The sequence below is a fragment of the Rissa tridactyla genome, chromosome W, assembly GCF_028500815.1.
Source record: "Rissa tridactyla isolate bRisTri1 chromosome W, bRisTri1.patW.cur.20221130, whole genome shotgun sequence".
In the NCBI taxonomy this organism is placed as follows: domain Eukaryota; kingdom Metazoa; phylum Chordata; class Aves; order Charadriiformes; family Laridae; genus Rissa; species Rissa tridactyla.
Genome location: NC_071496.1, coordinates 3,665,684 through 3,687,534, shown reverse-complemented (window position 1 = coordinate 3,687,534; position 21,851 = coordinate 3,665,684). Strand labels below are relative to the sequence as shown.

At 53.3% G+C, this 21,851-nt stretch overlaps 1 protein-coding gene across 5 annotated transcripts in view; it reads left to right on the top strand.

The window, feature by feature from the left end:
- Positions 1-21,441, top strand: part of LOC128902051 (CBP80/20-dependent translation initiation factor-like) — a 157,347-nt gene extending 135,906 nt beyond the window's left edge. For 2 of the 5 annotated variants that reach the window (XM_054184380.1, XM_054184381.1), the window contains 2 exons: positions 14,059-14,112; positions 16,478-21,441. In XM_054184380.1, the coding sequence (XP_054040355.1) occupies positions 14,059-14,112; positions 16,478-16,693 (270 nt within the window). In that variant the 3' untranslated portion in view covers positions 16,694-21,441. The remainder of the gene's footprint in view (positions 1-14,058; positions 14,113-16,477) is intronic. The other 3 variants (XM_054184379.1, XM_054184378.1, XM_054184377.1) reach the window with 2 other exon arrangements.
- Positions 21,442-21,851: the final 410 nt, after the last annotated feature.

Genomic DNA, 21,851 nt, shown 5'->3' with positions numbered 1-21,851 from the left:
AGTCGTGACACAACCCAGTCCCGATTCTGCCAGGACCTTTCCCTGCCCACTCCTGTCTGCCCTCGCCGTGCCGTCGCCCTGCCGTCACTCTTGTCGCCTCGCCGGTATGCGGGGACACGGTGGCAACCTAGAGGTGTGCGGAAGGACATGAATTTCACGTATCGGGGACATATTTTGCTGCAGGGCAGCTCCATAAAAAGCCTTTACTAATTAGATCAAGACGTCGTGCATAAATTTGCTCCTTAAAAATACATCTCTCCGTTCCTTAGCGGGACAGCTCTGTCCCCATGGTGCCGTTTGCCGGAGAAGAAGACTCTTAGCTTAGCTGGCATGGGTGAGCCTGAGTCTTCCCGCTCTTCTGCCCCGAAATGGTTGGTCTGTGGCTGCTCGCTCTGCCGGGTTGTGACCTTGACCCATGCCGTTCCTTTTCCATGGCTCTGGGCTGGGTTTTCATCTTGGCACCGTTTTTTTGCCATGGGTGCCTAATCCTGCCGCATAGGCCCAAGCCGGGAGACCAGGACCACCAGGACCAGCAGTGAGAGGCGCCAGGCTCTGAGATGGTTGCCGGGGCCAAAGCCAGGCTGTAGATGCAGCCGAGGAGGTGGTGGTGAGCTCTTCCAGTTGCACCCAGGAGAGGACAGGGACATTCGCACAGGCTGGCCCCGCCGGCTGTTCCGTGAGGTGGTGGAAGCTCCCCGATTGTGCAGAGCGCTCATCCCTTGATGAGCTTCATGAAGCGCACGGGCTGGTTTCCTAGGGCAGGAGGGGGTGTCACCATGGTCTGCGAGGTTTGGGACCTCCGCTCGCCTCGGGACAGGTTCACAAGGCGTAGTAGGGCTCAGCATGGGGTTTTTTTTCCCCCTTCGTGCTGGTCAGCACATACGTCCCCATGTACAATCTCAGCCCCACACCCCTAACTCCCCCCGCCTTGGGCATCCCCCAGCAAAGCCCCCTCCATTCTACCCAGAAGCCGGCTTAGCTCCCTCTGCCTCCATCCACCCATCCTTTGGCGATAAATCGTTACCAGAGGTGAGATAACATCTCTTCCCTCTGCCTGTCCTTTCAGCTCCTCTTGCTTTTTAGTTTCTCTCTCTCTTTTTTTTTTTTTTTTTTCTTTCCTTTTTCCCTTTTCCTTTATAGCTTTGCCAAACTCGGCCAAAGGTCAGTGAGGGAGTGAGCAGGAGGAAGGGGAAAGTTGCCCGATGACTGAGGTGGGAACGTCTCTTCCCTTCCCCCTGCAAAGCTTCGTCTCTCCAGCTCCTTTCCTCCCCCCCGGCCCAGTAAAAGCTTATTAACACCATCATTAATTGCAGAGCGGGGCTGGGCGGGAGGAAGCGAGGACGGCAGCGAGGACCTCAGTGCTGGGTGGCCCGGCGAGGAGGAGCTGGGGCGTCGGGTGGCACCGCCGGTGTTATTTATCGAGCGGTGTGGATGGGTTGGTTTTGTGGGCTGGGGGGCGGGGGGCGGAAAAAAGAAAGAAAGAAATCAAAAGAGAAGTTCATTTCAGGCGAGGCTGGAGTGATAAATGCCGGGGTTTGCTGGTTAATCGAAGCGGCGTTCATCACCGTCCTCGGGGAAGCAGGCAGACCACTGCGTTTCGATGTCAGCCACGGGAACGGGTGTTTAATCGCAGCAAAGGAAAGTTGGGTCGGAGCTGCCGTCTCGCCCAGGCAGCATTTCGGGAACCAAAGGAGTGGCTGTGCCCCTTGGCACAAACGTGGTCCGCACCAAGGCCCTCATCCCCGGGGGGCTCTGCCGCATCCTCCTCTGCTCCCGTTGCCTGAGCTACCTGCTGGAAAACAGGATGGGGGGAGAAGGAAGCGTCTGCCGCCGTGTCTTGACGTGGTGACTGCCTCTCCGGGGAGCGGGGGCCCCAAAGGATCAAAAAGTTTAAATTGCAGAACCATTCTGAGGGTTTGGGGTGAGATTTGTGCAGGCGGAGAGTGCCTTCACAACAAGGTCTGGTGGGGTCAATGTTGGGATTTTAGGCAAGGAGATGGTTTTCCAAAAGAAGTAAAAGGTGGGTCCAGCTCTCGTTGAAGTGGTTTGATGGAGCACGGTGAGTTTGGGTGGTGCTTTAGATCAAAACGTGGTTTTTCTGCTTGGAACATTGCGTCGTTTAAGTTGGAGAAGGGAAATGGGATGCCCAAGCCCAGCCCGAAGAGCGGCATTGACGACGGTTGGGGTCAAGGAAGGATTTGTGTGGTGAGCAGAGGAGAGCCCCTTTGCAGATGAGAACCAGAGGACTAATTGCAGCCGTCAAATCTGGGGAGCTTGGGAAAAGAATAACAAAGCAGAGAAGCTAAATAGAAATAAAAGAAAGAGCTTTCCTCCTATTCTTCCCTTGGAGCTTTGGGGAATTGAGGGCGAGCTGGAAGAGGGCATTGTTCCTGGGAAAAGGCCTTCCCTGGGGATGGTTTTGCTGCAGGCAGGGCACCACGGGCTCGGCCCTTGCCTGCTTCCAGCCCTGGCTGGCCTCACGTAGGACCAGTGGTGGCATCTAGCAGGACCACGTTCCCCTGCGAATCTTTTATCTGTCTCAGTGAAAACACTTTTAGCAGTTTTAGGAAGTTGTCCTGGCTCCCGTGCTCGACGCTCTAAGCAAGACGGATGTCCCGCTGTCTTCTCCCAGCCCCGCAGTCCATGTGCTCTCAACTCTGCCCTCGCTTTATTTTGCAAAACCGCGGCAAATTTGTCCCCGTACGTCTCCTTCTGCCCCTCCGGGATGGTGGGGAGTGAACGTGCTGACATCCTTGCTGCCCCGAAACCTCTGCCCCCTGCCCAAACACCGAGGACCGCGTTCAGCCCCACTCCAACGCTACTTCACGTTGCACTGCACGCCCCCCAAAACCAACTAAAAGCGGGAGAACAACCGAAGGACTTTAGTTCTTGCAGCCTGGCCGTGTTTCTTCTTTTCTGTGGCCTTCAGCAGAGTCAGCAAAATGTGGAAAATGGGTTGGGACCAGCAAATGTCGGTTGGTCCATCAGCGGGGCAGGAGCATTCCAGAGCTCTGTGCCTGGTACAACAAGCGCCCCGTGGCTAGTGAAGACATAGAAATAATAAATAATATTATTTGCCATCTATTGTTCACTGATTATCACCACTTTTGCCTTTCCTAGCTCTTTCCTAAGCGTGGTTGGAGCTGGCTGTTCTTCATCCAGCTCTGTGCTGCCCAAGGCTGCGTGTGCGTCAACGGGGTTGACATGTACCAGTCCAGCTCGCTGCCCCCCCTGCTTCATCCCCTGGTGCTGCTGGGAAGAAGAAGTATTATTAGGACTGGGTCCTGAGGGACCTGGCCCAGCTCTTGGTGGTGGCTGAGGTCTTCAGGGAAGGAAGGATCACAGCCAGCTTGGAGCCACAGTCGTGCTCTGCAGACGCTGGGACAGAGATGAGCGGTGTCGGGAGGTTTGGCTCCTCTTGTGTCTCAATCTCGCCCTCAGCAGATGTCGCTGGGACGCCAACCCAGAAGGTGGCTCTGGGCGCCTGGGAGCTGCCACCTTCCTGCCATCCCTCTGCCAGGAGGAGCCACTTCCAGCCGAGGTGGTTGGTTGGTGTCGGGTGCTGCTTGGGATGCATTTGTTTATTTTCATGACGCCATTCCGCAGTCAGACCTGGCTTTACAGCCAGGTAACCTGAGCAGTTGCCTACGGCAGCAGTGCGAGGAGGTGGAAAAACTGGCTTGCGGGACCTAAAGCTCGAGAGGATGCCAGGTGGCGATGTCGCTGTGGTCCCCTCAAGGCACCTTGCCGCCTGCGGTCCCACAGGGTGGGCTCTGCCCCCTCTCACCCCCCATAATAACCCTCTCCCACCCCTTACCCGCGCCCCTGTGCTCTTCTCCTGCGCGGGGCTTGTTTCTTGTTGAATGTTGAAGGTTCCTCTTGACTCCTTCCTCCAGCCTGCTGAGATCCCTCTGGATGGTAGCTCCTTGAGCACATTGAGTGCTCCCTCCAACATGGTGTCATCTCCAAACTTCACAAGAGCGTGCTCCTCAACTCCTCCAGGTCACGGATGAGGATGCTAAACAGGGCAGGTCCCGGGATAGACGCCTCGGTTCTCCTCATCACTGGCCTCCAGGTGGAGTTGGGTTGTAACCCAATAGCTACAACACCGAGCCCAACCACCCAACCAGTTTTTTTACCCATCTGGTTGTCCACCCATGATATCCTACCTTGGATACAAGGGGATTGGATTCCAGGGGTGGGAGGGAGCAGCCTTGCTGCGGCACCGTCCCACTCTCAGCCCCCACGGGTGCGTGGGACGGGGCTGTTGGGGGCAGGTTCGGAGCAAACCCCGGGAAGCAGCTCGTCACAGAGACGCTAATTAAACTGCAAAACTCCTTCGTGCGGGAGGCTGTGGCTGCAGGACCAATTCACGGAGGGGAATTGGGGGCGGGGGGGGGAGTTATTGGGGCTGGGTGGGTTACTCCAGGGGTATCACCCTGAGCGTCACCACTTGTAAGGGAGATGTGGGCATTGACCTGACCCGAGACAGATGCTTTTATGGTCTTATTGCCAACCCGGGGGGGACCGAGGGCAGCGCCCAGGAGCGGTGAATCAGCCCCACAGAGGCGGGGGGGGGCGAGCAGAGCCGGCAGGCTGGCAGCGGGCAGGAGAGTTGCTCCTCTGCAGGGCTCGTCTCCTACCTCCAGTCTGGTTGGCAGAGACGGTCCCATTTCGGCATCGTTTAAAATCTTGGCACGCTCCCACCGCTTCCCTGCCTTGCTCGGCGCTGCTAACTGAAAGCCTCCGGGGGGTGGGGGGGGGGGGTGGGGGGGGGGGGTGCAGGGAGGATAAATACACCCCGTCTAATTGCCTTTCCCCCACGTCTGAGTCTGCGGTGCAGCGTGTAGACGGGCATCCACTCCCCTCCCTTCTCTTAGTGCCTGTTATCTCCTGGGGCCATGCTGTGTAATTTAGCAAAATATTCCAACGCGGTAATTAACGTCTGAACTTCAAGAGGGCACTGCCTTTTCACTGTCTCCTTCAGAGGAAGAGAGAGAGGAAAACCTTCCCGGCTGCAGTCGGATGAGCGAGGAGGGTGGTGCTGTTTGGAAAAGAAAATTGTATCTTTTAACGTGTCGGGTGTTGTTTTTTGGTTGGGGTTTGGGTTGGTTTTTTTTGTTTTTTTTTTTTAAATCGCTCTCGCTTTTAAAAAAAGCATCGGCCTTTTTGAGCCAAAAAAAGGGTCTTTGACAGTGTAATGAGATGCTAGGATTTTTAAGATCGTGCTCCCAGTCAGAGAATGAGTTGGGATTTTCCCTTTATTGAATGAGCAGAGGCACCAAGGCACCGAAGGGACCAAAAGACTCTGACCCCACACCACCCTCCCACCCAGGTCGCTCCACCAGGCCGGATCTGAGCAGAGAAAATAAGTCCTCTATGAAGAAGGGGACTTATTCCCCTCCTAAAAGTCCCCTTCTGGTCCTCTCTATCCGGTTCCGCAAAAAGCGGTGGTTTGGTCTCCGGTCTGGCGGGACTGGGACAAACTGGCAAGCGGTTTGTAGGAGGAAAGGACGGAGGTGGGATGAGGGATGCAGGCATGGGAGGGAAGGGAATGGCGGGGAAGGAGGGAGAAAGAGGAGACTGGGAGTCAGAGACACGGGGGGAGGAAGGAGAAATGAGGAGAGCAAACAAGTGGGGAAACGTCGTGGGAATCCCGAAGAGGAGGAAGAGCGGAGAGAAAAGTCTGGGATTTGGAGCAAGCAGGGTACACTGATGCGTGGGGTGATGCGGCCCTTCGGAGCGGTGGCAGGAGGTAGCGCGCGGGAGCAGGGGTCTGCAAAGAGGAGGGACGGGCGCATGTCTGGCTGTAGGACCAAGCTCCCGGCATGGATGTCCCAGTGCCTCCGTGCCTGCCGTGCAATAAATAAATAAATAGCCGTGCAAAAAGCTGCCCGTGCACGCAGACCCTCGTAGCTGAGCTGGCAAAACCCCTGCTGTGAACGCTGCTCGTATGGGCAAAACAAAAATTCCCTTTGATCAGCATCGTTTTCGGGCAAAGGGCAGAGTTAAGGTGAAGGAGATGAGGTGTTACGTGGGAGTGGATGAGGACAGACCAAAACAAGGTGGGCAGCACGATGTCTTTGGGCCCAGCTACTCCGTTGAGTATTTGACGGGCAGGAACATAGATTCTTGGAAAGCTACGGGCCTCGTTTCGTCCCAGCATTAAAACCGTAATGGCGTATTTTAAATAGGGGAGGGGAAATGCCACCCTTGTTTCTCTGAGACCCACGGAGAAGGCAGAGGAAGCAATTAGGGCAGATAAAGAAATGAAGCTAGATACCATCTCACAGGATGGTCCCTCCTCCTCGCGTGGTTTTGTTTTTCTCCTTCGCCCTCCGTACCAGGCATTGTTAGTTCCCAAAAACCTTTTTCAATGGGATGTAAACACTACTGTTTGCGTCTGCCGCCATGCACTCTCTCTCTCTCCACGGAGCCAGGAAAGCAGAGAGCGTCCGGGCGAGCCAGGGTGGAGCCCGTCGCAATCAAGTGCGATGGTCTCGCTGCCGTTTCTTTCCACGTTTTGTGTTTCCCCGGGACCCTTGGGATGAGATCACATCCTCCTCTCCCAGGGTTATTATGTCTTTGGCCGGGCAGGATGAAGCCGGCCATCTGGGTGGCTCGGTCGCCCTGTGCGCGCAGACTGGGTGGCTCTATCCGTCTGTCTCAACCACCTTTGAGTCCTGAAGGTCCACCTCCAGCCCAGGGGATGTGTAACCAGCAGGCTACTGTTGGATTGCAGCGTCTGGATTGATGAGTGACCAGATTTTCTTCATCATTGTCTCCAGTAATTGCCTCCTAATGGTTTCCATCTTTGCAGGAATCCCTTCTGCTGTTCCAGATCTGGGGAGAGAGAGTCATGTTTCATGGTTTCCCTTGTCTACAGTGGAAAGGAGTAGGAGGAGTTTCCCACGACTGGGTACAGGATTTTGTTCCTCTGGCCTTAATTCAATTTGCTGTTAAGTATCTCTGAGTTCCTCAGGAGCCTGACAAGGAGGATAACCAACGTTTTGGTTTACTCGATGCAATAAACAAACTAATCTCTTCTTACCATCCTCCCAGGGAGTCCTGGTTGGGTAATAGGAGACCAGAAGTCTCCTCCTCAGCTGAGAGCACCACCTCGCTGTAAAAGGAGTAGGTGCCACCAATCAAACTCCTTCAAGTTGTCCAAAATACATTAGGGAACGTGCCTCCTATGGACACAGCTTTGGACACAGCCGTGCCGGCGTGAGTAGCTCCAGCCTAGAGCTCCTTTCCCCCTGTGCCACCTCCTCTGAGCAGCTGTTTATGGGACCAGCGGTGACCCATGCTGGTGGCCTCTTCCTAATGGAGCAGCGCGAGTTCCTCTTATCATGTTCTCACCCAGGCTGAGACCAGGCCACCCCAGTCAGGGCACTGGGAAGAGGGACCCCTCTATGAGGTGCGTGGGCTGGTGGCACCTTGTGCGTCTTCAGTGGCCTTGAAGACTTCACCAGATCTCCTGGGAGGGATGAGCAGAGAGAAGGACCATTGCTAGTGGACACAGCCAGACACAGCCTGCCTCTCCCAGCTCAGCTGGCTTTTCAGAGCCCAACAAATAACATTTTGGAGCTGATCTCATGTAGAGATCAGCACAGGCAGCTCCATAAGGGAAAGGTTTTCCCCAAAACTTTGTGTTTGGGCAACCTTAGCATCAAATGGCTGAGCAGAGAAGATGCCACTTACGCTTTTGGACATCTAAAGGGCTTCCGTTTCCAGGTGCTCGCTTGTTTCTTCTCTAGGGGAAGGTCTCGCCTGACTTCCCTAGCTCCCAGGATACGCCCAGAGAGGGACTTGGACCCCTTTAGAGAGGGTGGCACTGACGCAGCTTGTTGGTGGGTGCAAGATCAGCCCAGCTGACCTTCTGATGTCCCGGGTCGAGGAGCCGACACGTCTAATGGGAGCAGATTGTAGAAATCCTGAAGCTGGCCTTGCTAGTGGAGTGTTTCGTAATTACTCATCCCCCCACACCCTCATTTGTACTTTGCATTTTCCCCAGTCTTGGCTGTTTTCACCACCCCGTGCCTTGCGACAATAAGAAAAGTGGAGTTGTAGCAATTGCCTGGAGCTCAGAGTAGTGCGTGACTCTCCCCACGCAGAGCAGCCGAGCAGTCCCATGGATCTTATCTCGGGCATCTTCCTTAAAGACTTGCGACAGTAGGTCGATAAGGGGCCGCTGGAAAAGCAGCAAATTGCTATTGATGTCTTTCCGCGGAGAGCCTGTGAAATGCAGCAGAACTGGCTTGTGCTCCCAGGAGGACCCATCTAGCAGACCACGGGGCTTGCAGAAGGTTTTTGGGGCAGGAGTTCCCCAACGGCGGTCTGTTAGACCACCAAAAGCGCCTGCAGAGCCGTGTCAGTGGGACGAGCACGTCCTGCGCCTTCACGGCGCTCACGGTTGTAGGGGATGGTCATAGAACCGTAGAGTCACAGAATGGTTTGGGTTGGAAGAGACCTTTCAAGGCCATCTAGTCCAACGAGCAGGGACATCTTCAACTAGATCGGGTTGCTCAGAGCCCCGTCCAACCTGGCCTGGAATGTTTCCAGGGACGGGGCATCTCCCACCTCTCTGGGCAACCTGGGCCAGTGTCTCACCACCCTCATTGGAAAAAAGTTCTTCGTTCTGTCTCGTCTGAATCTCCCCTCTTTTAGTTTAAAACCATCGCCCCTTGTCCCGTCGCAACAGGTCCCACTAAAAAGTCCATCCCGATCTTTCTGTAAAGCCCCCTTCTAAGGGGGTGTCCGTGATGATCCCGACCACAGAGGTGGAACAGAGCCGTCTTCTCAAGGACCAAGTCCACCACAGCCCTTCCCAAGGGCTCCACTGGTTAAAAACAGGACTGGGGAGCGGCATCTCTCCTGCACCCTTTCAAGTACGATACGGTCATTCTGCTTAAGCTCCAAGCGGCTCAAGTAGCTGGTTTTTTCCTTCTTCCTAATCGAAACGTGTCTCCGTTTTCACCCGTTGCCTCGTTTTACACCAGGTTGCTGGTTGCCCCACCTGGATGATGCGTTTGCAACACGTCGGTTCCTCTGCGGTCGTGGTCCGCGCTTCCCAGGGGGAATACCAGCGGGCACCTCCTCGTGACCTAGACGTTAGATGAAAAGCATACCTGTGGGCAGGGACCGAGGTTGCGAGGCTGGAGCTTCACGCCCCAGGCTGTCTGGATGTCCGTGCGTGTTGCCACCTGGATGGATGAACCTGAGCTGGGCGGATTGAACCTGAGCTGCCCGCCGGGGGGAGCCGGGGCAAGCGGCGCGTGGGCTGCGGTCGGTCCAGCTTTCACTGGGTCTCAAAGACGTCCCAACCCCGCCATGGCTCTGGGTGGATGTTTTCAAGCTTTCTGCGCTTTGACGTTGGAGTCATCTCCGAAGCATCAGAAAGCGCTGCATGCTAAGAGGTAGTTTGTGGCAAGCGTTGCTTGTATGTCATTTTGCAAGCGATATCACACACAATAATTAGTACTGTGCCTCGCAGGAGAAATATCGTTGCAGCTGGAAAGGGTAATGTATGCGTTGGGCTGCTCCCACTCCATCTCCCAGGCAGAATTGCTGAAGAACACAATTAAACCTGCGCGGTTGGGTGATAAGGGACGGCGGGGCAGGTTCTCCGGTCCTGCTCGTGGCGTGGGCACCCCTGAGAATCCCAAGTAAGCACTTTAGCTTCTCAGCAGCTCAGATGATGTCAGAAAGCAGATAATAAACCCAAATATTCGTGGGGATGTGAATCCCATCCGCTTAGCGCTCTGGTTTGCTCCCGGTGCTCTACACCCCATGGATGTGCATCCCTTGCTGTTCAGGAGGACCGAGCTGGTTCCCTCCGTGATGAAGCGCAGCTGCAGTTTTGGGGCTTCTTTGCCCCCTCCACCACTGTTGCATGCCTACCCCACGGGGCGTATGATGCTTACCTCTGCAAAGGTGTGAAGAGCAGGTTTTGGGGCCACAGAAGGCAGGGGAGAGTGGTCCCAGTAGCACGCCACGGAAACCGGTTGCACTCGAGAGCCACCCTGCAAGGCACTGCAGCTCCCCCACCACCCAGCACTTCCAGGAGCAGACCTTACAATTTATTTTGGGTTGCTTACGAAAATATTTAGCACCCGGAGCCTGGGCACGCTGGCCTCACGGAGGCCCTTGCCCGGTGCTCCATCTCGCAGCAGGACACAGAAATTTGGAAGAGGAGGAGCCCGATATCTTCCACCGCCCTGCAGAGCTGCTAGTCCGGCACCAGAAACAAAAGTGAGAAGTCTTTCGCAACCGAGGTTGGGTATTATATGACTGGCCGGGCAGATTCTGGCATGCAGCCTCCTCTCTTAGGAAATCAAGCAGACTCTTTGTCTGCTTTCCAGCAGGAACTGCTGCTTTCGTTGCCCGGCTTCGCCCGATACGGGGGAAACCGGCTGGAGAGCAAAGGGAAGTTTTTTTCTCGCAGACAGCCCCAGCCTCCGGGGGATGATTACAGGTTAAACCGAGAAGCGTGTGAGTCTCATCTCACCTGCCCTGTTGTCTGCCTCGCGCTCCTTTTTTCAACTCCCTCATCCCCGTTCGTCAGCCGGTTCGAACCGTGTGGGAACTTGGTGGAGAAGGATGGGACGGTGCCCGTGGTGGGATTTGGGCAGATGCACGCAGCAGGGAGGAGCAGTTATAAACAGTTAAATGAATAATAATTCCAATGTGGGAGTGCCAATTTAATGGATATAACGTGTTTACGTTAAAATATTTTAAGTACAATATGAATTAGATTGCAAATGGTGAATGCAATTGGTTGGGTTCAGGTTTATGGTCACGCAAGTGCCGGTACTTCAGGGTCGTGATTTCCCTGGAGGTCTCCAAGCGTTTGCACTGGTGTTTTCTTGCGGTGCCATCAGGGCAACCACCCTACTGCTTTGGGGTGCCTGGTGCCCACATGGGGCAGCCGTGGGTGAGGATGAAGCACCCTTTGAGAAATACAAGCAAGGTGTCATCGGTGGGTGGGGACATCGACGGCAGGACCCCAGGCAGTGGTGCAACTCTTGCCGTCTGTCTTCAGCAGCAGTTCAGTGCCCATGCCAAGCTAGGGAGAGCAAACTGCGCTGCTCGCTGTCCTCCTGCCACAGCACGTAGGGGTCAGGAGCAAATAGCTGCTGCCTATACCCCAGGGAAGCTCCAGACCCCCCCCATCCAGCATGCTAGAAACGTAGTTATGATCAGGAACACGCAGAGAAACGGTGACGTCTTTCTGATCCTCCTGAACTATGATCGTTGCACTCATGCAGTTGGCTGACAAGCATCTGTGGCCATCAACTTGAGACTCTGGTTCCTGGAGCACCAGCAGATCTGCCTACTGGGCCCTGCTCTGCTGCGCAGGGCCATACCTGAGTTTGGTGGGCAGGTTGTGGGCCTCCCTGACCCACGTATCAGAGGCAGAGGTTGAACTGTGGCCCTTGGGACTGGGATCTCTTGGTGCTTTGATGGAGCACTGGAGCTTATCGTGCCTGGATGGATGAGTTGGGGCACATGGTGCCTGGATGGACGAGGTGGGGCACGCAATGCCTCAACAGAGCAATGGAGCGCGTGGTGCTTGGATGGATGAGGTGGAACACGTGGTGCCTCGGTGGACGAGGTGGAACACGTGGTGCCCTGATGGACAAGATGGAGCAGATACATTCTCCTTGTTCAGATGAAGTCCAGGAGGGCAGCATGAAGGAAGAGGGTGCCTGCCCGAATCTGGTGGTGGGATGTAGTCTCTTGTTTCGCCGTAGGTGGATAAGACTATTCCTCATTAGCCAAATATCCGAGCACTTGACAGCGACGTATTCATCCTCACAACCGTCTTTTGAGGTAGTGAAGCTTGTCCCAACTCTGCGGGTGGGAAGTTGGGGTAAGGAAAGTCCAAGTGACGTTACAGCCTTTCCCTGACCGCGTATCCCTGGCAGAGAGCAGGATCATGGAGGAGACCACGGCAAAGGGCGGGCTAGAATCGGGCCACCGTAGGTCCTTCCTAATCAATCCGAACTCCACTTTTCTTGCTTTGGTTTTCCACATTCACTAAAGAATAGCAAAAATAGGAAGGGTGAATATATATTTAATTTGCAGCCCTGCTTCATGCCGTGCTCACGAGCGGAATACCCCGGCGCTGAATTTCTGCCTGTGTATATTTGTCCCTAATTGTTTTTGGGGTTGGTTTTTTTTTTTTTCCTTCTTCTTGTTGAGTTTAAAATAATCTCATGGGGGTTATTTTTTGCGAAGAATCTGCGAACTGTTTGTGAGAACTTATCTCGGAGCACGCGGCTTGGGCTTCGCGAACATTTTCCAAACAACTCAGCAGAAAGATAAACTTGGGGGGGGGCGGGGGGGGACGGCTTGCATGTCTTCAAAACCCTGGCTGAACCTTTGGCTACTGCGAGATAAAAACTGATGGACCACATGCTCATCGAGATGCTGTAAACACCGTCTTCAAAGCAAACGAAACGGCGCTCTGCTGAAAACAGCAGAGGGGGAAGACAAAACTTTGAGAGCAACGATAATTCCTTGAATTACCTCTTTTTTTTTTTCTTTCTTTCTTTCTTTTTTTTTTTTTTTTTCCCCCTAGCCGTTTTCCAGCGGTTGTGGGGCTGCTAAACAAACCGGCGTTTGTTTGTAAAGAAAAGGAAACGCGAAAAAATGAGAGCGGGAAGGGGAGATGATAAGGCTGAGAATCAGAAGTGCGATTTTAACTAAAGGACGTGACGACTTCGGAGCCCGTTTCGTTCCGCTGAGCGATTTTGATGGGGACAGTTTTCATTAAGTCCAGCCACTTTGCCAAAGTTGGCCTTTCCCTGATGAATTCCAGGTACTAATAAAGCCAGTTTCCCCGATTTTTCTCCTTTTTCTCAGTGTTCAGTGCATGCCCTCGAGCTCCCCGCTGCGTGCAGGGATGAGCCGAGGGCCAGCAAGGTTTTTTCAAGCCAAGGTGATGGGGTGGAAGCGGCCGTGGCTTCAAGTGTTGCCAGCGCCGGTGATTTTATCAGCCGCCTCGTGGTACAGTGTTTTTCGTAACGCTCGCTCTGTCGGCCGATTGAGAAACTCCGGATTTTTTTTTTATCTGCTTGAAAAACAACCAGAAAACTCTGCTTTCCCTTGTGGTTTTAGCGAAAAAAAAAAAAAAACCAAAAAACAAAAAACCTGAAACGGCGGCGGCGTGTGCGTGACGAAGTCACGAAGCTGAAAACAAAGCAAAATGTGTATTTTGGATCCGGTTTCGGGGGGCCCTTGCTCGTGGTTTCGAGCTTTGTGGGGTGAGATGTGTTGAGCTCTTACGCTTCGCCGTTGCCAGGTAGAGCCGTTGACCCTCGCCGCGTGCCCCAACTCTGACCCCAGAGGGGTGAGCACCTTCCTTCGCCATCCCGTGCCATGCACAGCAACCTTCTGGGTCTCTCTTGAAAGTTCCTGGTGCTCACAAGCTCCTGTTTGTCATACAAAGTCCCTGGGTTGGAGTTGGTGCCCGCAAGACGCCGTGGTTTCACCGCCACCCGTTGCGCTCGCGCCGCTGTACAATCAGTCGAGAAGGAGCCGTATTAATTACGGCGTGTCGCCTGCGACGCTTGCCCATCAGGTCATTTTGCGGCTGTTCAAAGTGTCCCCACGGGGACGGAGAGGTTCGGTGGGGGGTGGCTGCCTCTCGGGCAGAGCCCTTCCCTTCCAAACAGCCGCTCCCAGGGCCGTGCTGCTCGAGTGTTGTCATCTGATGGTGGTATTTAGGCGCCGCGTATGTGAAACGAGTGCGTTTTCTCATACCATGGGATTAAAAAAGCAATGTAACCTAAATAAAATTGATTCTGCAAGCCGTTGATGTAAATTATCTATATTATGCCCCACTTGCTGGCTCACTTTACCCTGTGCTTTGCCACTGTTTCTCTTAATTTTTTTGTTTTGATAATCTCTTCCCTCCCCTTTTTCTGATTTTGTGTCCTTTCCTCCTGGAAGCGGCAAACGCCACGCTGGACAAAGAGATGGAAGAAGGCTCATAAAGGAGGACGAGGAGGTCACACGTTTCTCACCGCCTCTGTCTTCTCTCTTTTGCAGTTGTTGCAATCTCAGGATGTGAAGGAAGACGCTGTGCTTTGCTGCTCCATGGAGGTAGGGAAGCACCTATATCACCCGCCCTGGTCCTCATTGCTTTGTCCCTTGGGTGCTCGGTTGTGCTAGTAGATGTTTCCCAACAGTCGTGTTGCCTCTTTGCGTCACAGAAACAGAGAATCGCAGAATGGTTTGGGTGGAAGGGACCTTTCAAGGCCATCTAGTCCAACCCCCCTGCCATGAGCAGGGACATCTTCCACTAAATCAGGTTGCCCCGAGCCTCGTCCAACCTGGCCTGGAATGTTTCCAGGGATGGGGCATCTCCCACCTCTCTGGGCAGCCTGGGCCAGCGGCTCACCACCCTCACTGGAAAAAAATTCTTCCTTGTATCCAGTCTGAATCTTCCCTCTTTCAGTTTAAAGCCACCACCCCTTGTCTTGTCCCAACCGGCCCTACTAAAAAGTTTGTCCCCATCTTTCTTCTAAGCCCCGTTTAACTACCAAAAGGCTGCAATAAGGTCTCCCCGGAGCTTTCTCTTCTCCAGGCTGAACCCCCCCAACTCTCTCAGCCTGTCCCCACAGCGGAGGGGCTCCAGCCCTCAGAGCGTCTTCGTGGCCTCCTCTGGACCCATTCCCAACAGGTCCACGTCTTTCCTATGCTGAGGACTCCAGAGCTGGACGCAGTACCGCAGGAGGGGTCTCACCAGAGCGGAGTAGATAAAAGGCATCACCGTGAGATAAGAGACGGCCCTTGAGACTCTTATCCCTGGGCTTTTGATGCAAAAGGTTTGGTAGCTGGGGCCCCACCACAAAATTACATCATCCTGGTTCCTTCAGATCTCACCCTGCATTTATTTTTTAAGCCCAAAAACACCTGTCTTGGAGCAAAAGCTGCCCCGTGGCTCACACGGAGAGGTTTGCTGTGCTCAGCAGCAGCTTTGCAGAGAAATCCTGGTGCAAGTGTAGCAGAGTTTCATTAACTTTGCTTTTGGAAAGTGATGGGCCCGTGGGGACGGCTGCTTTGCTTGCAGAGAGCGGTCGAAATCGCCGCCTGAATGCTTGAAATTCAGCAAAGCGACACCTCGACCCAGGAGGAGAACTTTACATTTTTAAGGTTAGGACTTTGGGGAGCTTCTGCGTTCGAGCCCCGTGAGCCTTCCGTGATGGTGGACTCATCACCGCCCGCTCCACACTCGGACCTTCTCCTCTCTGAGACCACCTAGGGCTTAACGCTGCTCCAGGGTGGCTCTCCGAGGAGTAATTGTTTTAAAAAACAAAACAAAACAAAAAAAAAAAACCCTTGGCTGTCCTCAGGGAAGCGGCACGACGGGTATAAATGCAGATCTCGGCAGGGCGGGATTTGTTATGCATACAGGAGGGCTCTGCTTATTCCGATTAATGACTGGGAGTCACTGACAGCTGTGAATCAGCGCGTAAATGAAGGGCCAGGTAGAAGGCAGGGCTACCACATCACAGCCCGCGCTTTGTTTTGACAATAGCCTGAGTTTTAGGTGGGATTTTTTTTTTTCTCTTTTCTTTTCTTTTCTTTTCTTTTTTTTTTTTTTTTTTTCCCAAAGCAATCTAGCGTCGCCGCCTTTGAAGTCAGTGGGAGCTGAACCATTCGCTCCTCCAGCGGCCCGGCGCGGATGCTTTTGAAAACCTCGCCCTTCATGTTCAGCTCTCTTGGAGCCGGCTGCCGGGTGGTTTTGGTTTTCAAAAGCCATGAGACGCCTTTAACCTTGCCTGCCCGCCCCGCCGCATCAAACGGGGGAGGACAGGAGGGGTGGAGAGCGTCTACGAAAGCCAGCACGGTGTTTTAATATCATCGAATCAGCCCAGAAAACCAACCGTATCCTGGGCTGCAGCACAAGAAGCGTGGCCAGCAGGTCGAGGGAGGTGATTCTCGAGGCCAACAAAGATGCTGGGAGGCCTGGAGGACCTCTGCTGGGAGGACAGGCTGATAGAGCTGAGGGTGCTCAGCCTGGAGAAGAGAAGGCTCCGCAGAGACCTTAGAGCCCCTTCCAGTCCTTCAGGGGGCTCCTGGAAAGCTGGGGAGGGACTCTGGATCAGGGAGGGGAGCCATGGGACGAAGGGGAACGGTTTTACACTGGAAGAGGGGAGATTTAGATGAGATCTGAGGAAGAAACTCTTTCCTGTGAAGGTGGTGAGCCCCTGGCCCAGGTTGCCCAGAGAAGCTGTGGCTGCCCCATCCCTGGAGGTGTTGAAGGCCAGGTTGGCCGGGGCTTGGAGCAACCTGGTGTGGTGGGAGGTGTCCCTGCCCAGGGCAGGGGGTGGCACTGGATGGTCTTTAAGGTCCCTTCCAACCCAAACCATTCTATGATTCTATGATAATCATGAAGTATCTCAAGTTGGAAGAGACCCCTAAGGATCAGTATGCCATGGTTGACCTCTTCTTCTCCTGACAGCTGCAGAGCACCGGCCGGCTGCTGGAGGAGCAGCTGCCCGAGATGATGACGGAGCTGTTGGCGATAGCACGCGACAAGATGCTGTGTCCCTCCGAGTCCATGCTGACGCGGTCCCTGCTGCTGGAGGTCATCGAGCTGCACGCCAACAACTGGAACCCCCTGACGCCCACCATCACGCAGTACTACAACAAGACCATCCAAAAACTGACGGCTTGAGGGGCAGGGCAAGGTGGGGTGGGAAGGGCCGAGAAGAAGACATGCACCATGACGGGCTGCGGCGAGAGCTTTTCCGATTTAAATCCCCCAGCAGACCAAACCCCAGCATGCTCGAGAATACGTTCGTGGGGTGGGGAGGGAGAAGCATGTTTCTTTTTCAGCCGCGTCGCCAAGTGCCACCCCTCTTCCCCGCCGTGGTTTTCTTTTAGGGGGCTTCTTTTTCTGAACTCATTGCTCCAGCAGCGGCAGCAGCAGCAGCAGCAAACGCATCCCGCCGGGTTATTGTTTGGCTTTCGAAAGAAGACGGAGAATTTGGGGGGAAAAAAAGAGGAAAAAAAACAAAAAAAAACCGAATCCAAGTAGGGGCTAGTATTGTTTTCACGCCGTCCTCCTGCCTTGCCCCGGCCAACTGGCAGGAGACAGCAGGCAGCAGATGTCTCGGGAGGACAAAGCCAGACACACACTACACCAGACGCTCGTAATTGATGGCTTTTGTCGAGCCGGGGACTTGCGTTAGGTTTTTCTCCCCCCCCCGCAACCTTCCTCTTGTCTTCGACTTTCTGTGTGTGTGTGTGTCCCCTTCCCCGTCCCCCCCCGCCCCCGCTACTCACCACCCCTTCGAAAGCGGATCGGAGAGCGGGACGACTTTCTTATTTGCACTGGGTTTTCTTTTTTTCTCGAGCGTTTGTATTTTCTTCTTATTTTCTTGTTTATCGTCGAACGGACAATTGCGAGCGGCTCGGAGACGGGGGAAGCGACGCCGTCCCGCGAGCTGCCTCATGGTTTACGTGAAGATGCTGAAGCAGAAGGAGTATTTTAAAGGAGTCCAAAAGCCACCGCAGAAGTAACGTAGCCACCGTTGTCTTGCCAGTAACCTCCTCGATGGATTGAGAAATGAGTCGTCGTAGCCGGGAGCTCTAAGAAACAGGGGATTCTGCGGCTCTTGCTGTTCAAGTTGCCGTTATCCTTCAGACGCTATAACCCATTTAATTTTATTTTTTTTTGTAATAATTCTTTTTTTTTTTGTTTGTTGCCATTGAAGGAGTGCTTTATTGTAATTACTGTCATGGTTGTAATTATCCATTTAAATCCAGGCCTGGTATAGTCGGGCCTAATAATGTACAGGGCAAGGGAGAAATGAAGGTTTGACGTTCTTCTTTGGAGACTGGTAAAGAGAAGACAAGATGTGAATAGCAAAAAGGAGAGAAAAAGAAGAGGAAAAAGTAGGAAAAGCCAAATATAGAGGTTTTGAGCCTGGCTTCTAACTAGTTGAATTTGCGAACCTGTGCGTGCGGTCTACAGGAGCGGCTCTGTCCCGCGATGGGTCTAAGTGACACCGTGTCCTTGAGGGATGGGTGACGTCTTCGGAAGGGGAGAGTTGCTCGGGGATCCCCGGGTTGCTCCGCGCTGGAGCATCCCGAGGGAGAGGACGGCCGTGGAGGGTGATGGCGAGATGCCGTCTGGGCGAGGAAATGCCTGGAGGGCGAAGATGTTGGTACGGGGGGACACGCCACGCTGTTACAGCGCTCCCCGAAGCATGAACAAGACTTGGTGGTCTCCTTATTTGCTTGTCTAGCGATTCTTTTACCTACTAAATCGCTTCTGGTGCTTATTTTGGTGAAGCCTAATGGGGGCGCGTGCTGCCCCGTCTCGTCCGTGCAGTAGAAGAGGAGCCAAGGAAAGCCCGATGTCGGCAGCCGTCCTGTTTTCTTCCCGTTACTCGATTTACTTTCCTTTCCCGGTGATAAGAAGAGAATTTATGCCACGGCGCCGGCATGTATGGAGCCCGGACCAAGCAGGCTGGGTCAAAACTCAGCAGCTCGAACCCGTTTTTCCAAGCAAAACGTTGAATTTCTGGTGGCTTCTAGAGAAGAGAGATTTCACCCCAACCTCTTTGGACGTGCAGTATGTTCTCGGGTGCCTTATGAATGTGTCGGTCTGTCCGCGATGGGGAGGAAGCTTTCGCTGCGTAATTTACAAAGGACAGATATTTTCAGCAGAAAATGCGTTGCAGGAGACGAGAGTCCCGATGCTGCGGTTCCACGTTATTTGGATTTTCATCTGGTTGTCCGCTGCCGCGGCTTCTAATCCGCGCACGGAGCAAGAGGAGCGAGCTGGAAACGGGAGCATCAATTTTCCCGTCTACCCCGAAGGCAGCCAAATTATTGCGGGATGCACTGGACTTGGCCGGAAAAATGAATTTCTGCTTCATGGATTCGAACCCTGGAGCTTGGCGTGGTGACGGCGCCTTGCGTTGGGTCAGCTTCGTTAGTAGCAATGGGGTTTGGTAGTATTAATGAGCAGCTGAACTTGATTAATGCGGCAAAGCCCATCAGTATTATAAGGCTCAGGGTTGCGGATGTTGCTTGAGAAGGGGATTTAACACCCGTCGCCTGATGGGTCGGGGTGCCAGGGATCCTGCCGGCAGCGATCCAGACCGCCGCTCCGGCCCCTGCAGCTTCTCCCTTCCCCTTCCCCCAGAATTTGCTCTCGGGATATAGTGAAAGAAGGGGAAAAAAAAGAAAAAGAAAAAAAAAAAAAGAAGAAAAACCCAGAGAATTGGAGATTTTGCATCTAAAAACCTGACTTTTCACCCCTCAGTGCATCAGGAGGCGTTCAGAGGCGAAGTGTAAGCCACGTGGCAGTATTCCTGCTTAAGCATTTCCGACCGGCCGCGAGGGTTTGTTCAGTTTTCCCACCGGGGCGCAATCCTGCAACCCCCAGCGACTGGCCTCGGCCCGTGACGTTCCCCTCCAGCGCTGGGATTTCTCCCGCCGAAGAACTTTTATGTGAAATCCGTCGTTTTTTTTCATGTCTCGCCGTTTATCTCCGCTGTTTAACGTACGTTCATCCAGCCATTAACCGCTTCGGTACGTCCGTCGGTCCGTTCATACGTGAGAATCAAAACGTTGACCAAAAATGGGTTGTTGGGTTTTGTTTGGTTTGGTTGGGTTTTTTTTTTTTTTCTCCCAAAATTACGTGCTGCCGCTGGTATGTTTCCGAAGTCCATCAGCAGGAAGCCGATGGCACCGTTAACCGTGGTACCGCGTTGGGCAAACAGGTGCCACGAGGTCGTTCGATGGAGCAGGACGGGGAGCGACGCTGGGAAGGTTTTGGGGCTTCCTCGTGAGAGCACCTAGGGGATGTCGTGGAGTATTTTCTTCTCTTTTTTTCGCTGGGGGGGGCTTTCTTCAGAAACGGTCGCCAAAGAGCGTTAATTCGACAACGTGCATTTTTGAAGGCGCGTGAAGCCGCCGGCGACGTCTCCCCGAATTAGCCAGATTCCGTCTTCGCTGCTCAATAAAAGTGGGGTTTTAATACTTTTCCCCCCTACGGTTACATCGGCAAAGGGGAAAATAACCTCTTCGGGCCAAATACGTATGGGGCCAAACCTCGGGCTGGTGTAAAGGCGAGTGGCTGAAGCATCTGCAGAGGAGCGATGCTCTCCGTCGCCGCCGCCGCGCCGGTCCCCCTCGGATGCAGAGCAGGTTTGCCGGCTCCCTGCCGGACTCGCCAGCATCGAATTCACCTCATTCCCCCTGAAATTCTTTCCCAAACTGAAGATTTTTGCTACCCGCAAAGTGACTTGCTCGGTTTTTCCCCCTGAGGGGATTTCACCCCCGGTCGGAGAATTCTGATGTGTGTGGAGGTGAAATAAAAAGGGGGGGGGGAAGGAAAAATAAGCAATTTGCTCGGTTCCCCTCTTCCCCCGAAGGAGATTAATTAGTATCTATTCTTGGCATGATTGATGGCTTTGAAGGAAAACTTGTCAGAATAACTTATGATTTATTTTCAGGCTTATTTTTATAGCAGCCCTCACTTGGAAGTCTCTCAAAATCTTCCATAGGATTAATTTTTTTTTATTATTATTTTTTTTTTTGGTCATTTCCCTGCTGGGTATTTTATGGCTTTACACTAATTTTGCTCTTTTTTGGTGTTAGCTCTTAGCCGGTCCCGGTGATACTTGCAGGATTTTTTTTCAGGAGAAACGACGCTAAGGGTCGCAAAGTCCACCGTCGACCGCCAAGGGAGCCGCGGCGTCTTGCGGAACGCGGAGTTAACGCCAGCCGTTCACTATTGGTGTTCGTTTGTTTTGGTTGGGTTTTTTGGGTTTTTTTTTTGGTTTTTTTTTTTTTTTTAATGTATTTATTCGCATTTGGAGACGAAGCGACGTTTTTAATTTAAGCGTCTTTGGTAAACTAAGCGCTTTAAAAAAAAAAAAAAAAATTTAAAAGTTTTTCCAAAAAAAAAAAAAAAAAAAAACAGAAAAAAGGTTTTGGGGAGAATAAAGACTAGATACGCGTACTAGGGAAAAAACACAAATTCATCGTTTTCGGCATTTCAGAGACTGTTAAAACAAGGGAGATGATAATAACTCTTTGTGGCAATTCAGTCTTTGTTTATAGAACATCCAGACCCCACTGTATGCTATAAAAACGCATCATCTGAGTAATAAATGTTTAAAGCTTGACATTTCCCCATCTCTTTGTGGGTACGCGCTGTCGCTCGTGCCGGCCTGGGAGAGACCTTTGCGTAGGATGGAAGAAAAAGAAGATACGGGGGAGGGAAAAAAAAAAGATTCGTAGCGGCGTCTGCTTGGAGACGTAGCAGAGGGACGGATCCTTCCCTCCGTGGGGATGGCCTGGCCCATGGTCCTGGCTCGGGGTCGGATCCTGCCCACTGCTGTAGGTTGGGGTTGGTTCTTGGTCCTTCTCCTCATCGCTTTTCACGGAGGTGAGGATGAAGAGCGGCGCAAAGGGCTCGGAGGTCGATGGGTGATGGATTGGACCCGCTCCCCACCCTCCCTCCCATGGGAATTGCCCATCTCTTTGTGTCCTACCTCAGCTGGACTTGGAAGGGGGGAGGGTCTGTTGGAGGACTCCCCACCACCACCACCACCACCATTTATCAAATCCCGCTTCGCCCAATGATACACCACACAGGGCTCGCAAACCACTTCTGCCTTTTACCGCTTTCAACCTTTTAAAAAAAAAAAAATTTTAAAAAATGAAACGGTTTCGGTAAGAAGTCTCCTCTGGAAACCCCTTCTCTAGCCCAAGCCAATTCATTTTGGGCTAATTGAAATAGGTGCGTTGGCCCGGGGAAGCCACGCGGGTCACTGGAGGTGAGCGGTTCGTGCCCGTGTGTCATCGGGCTC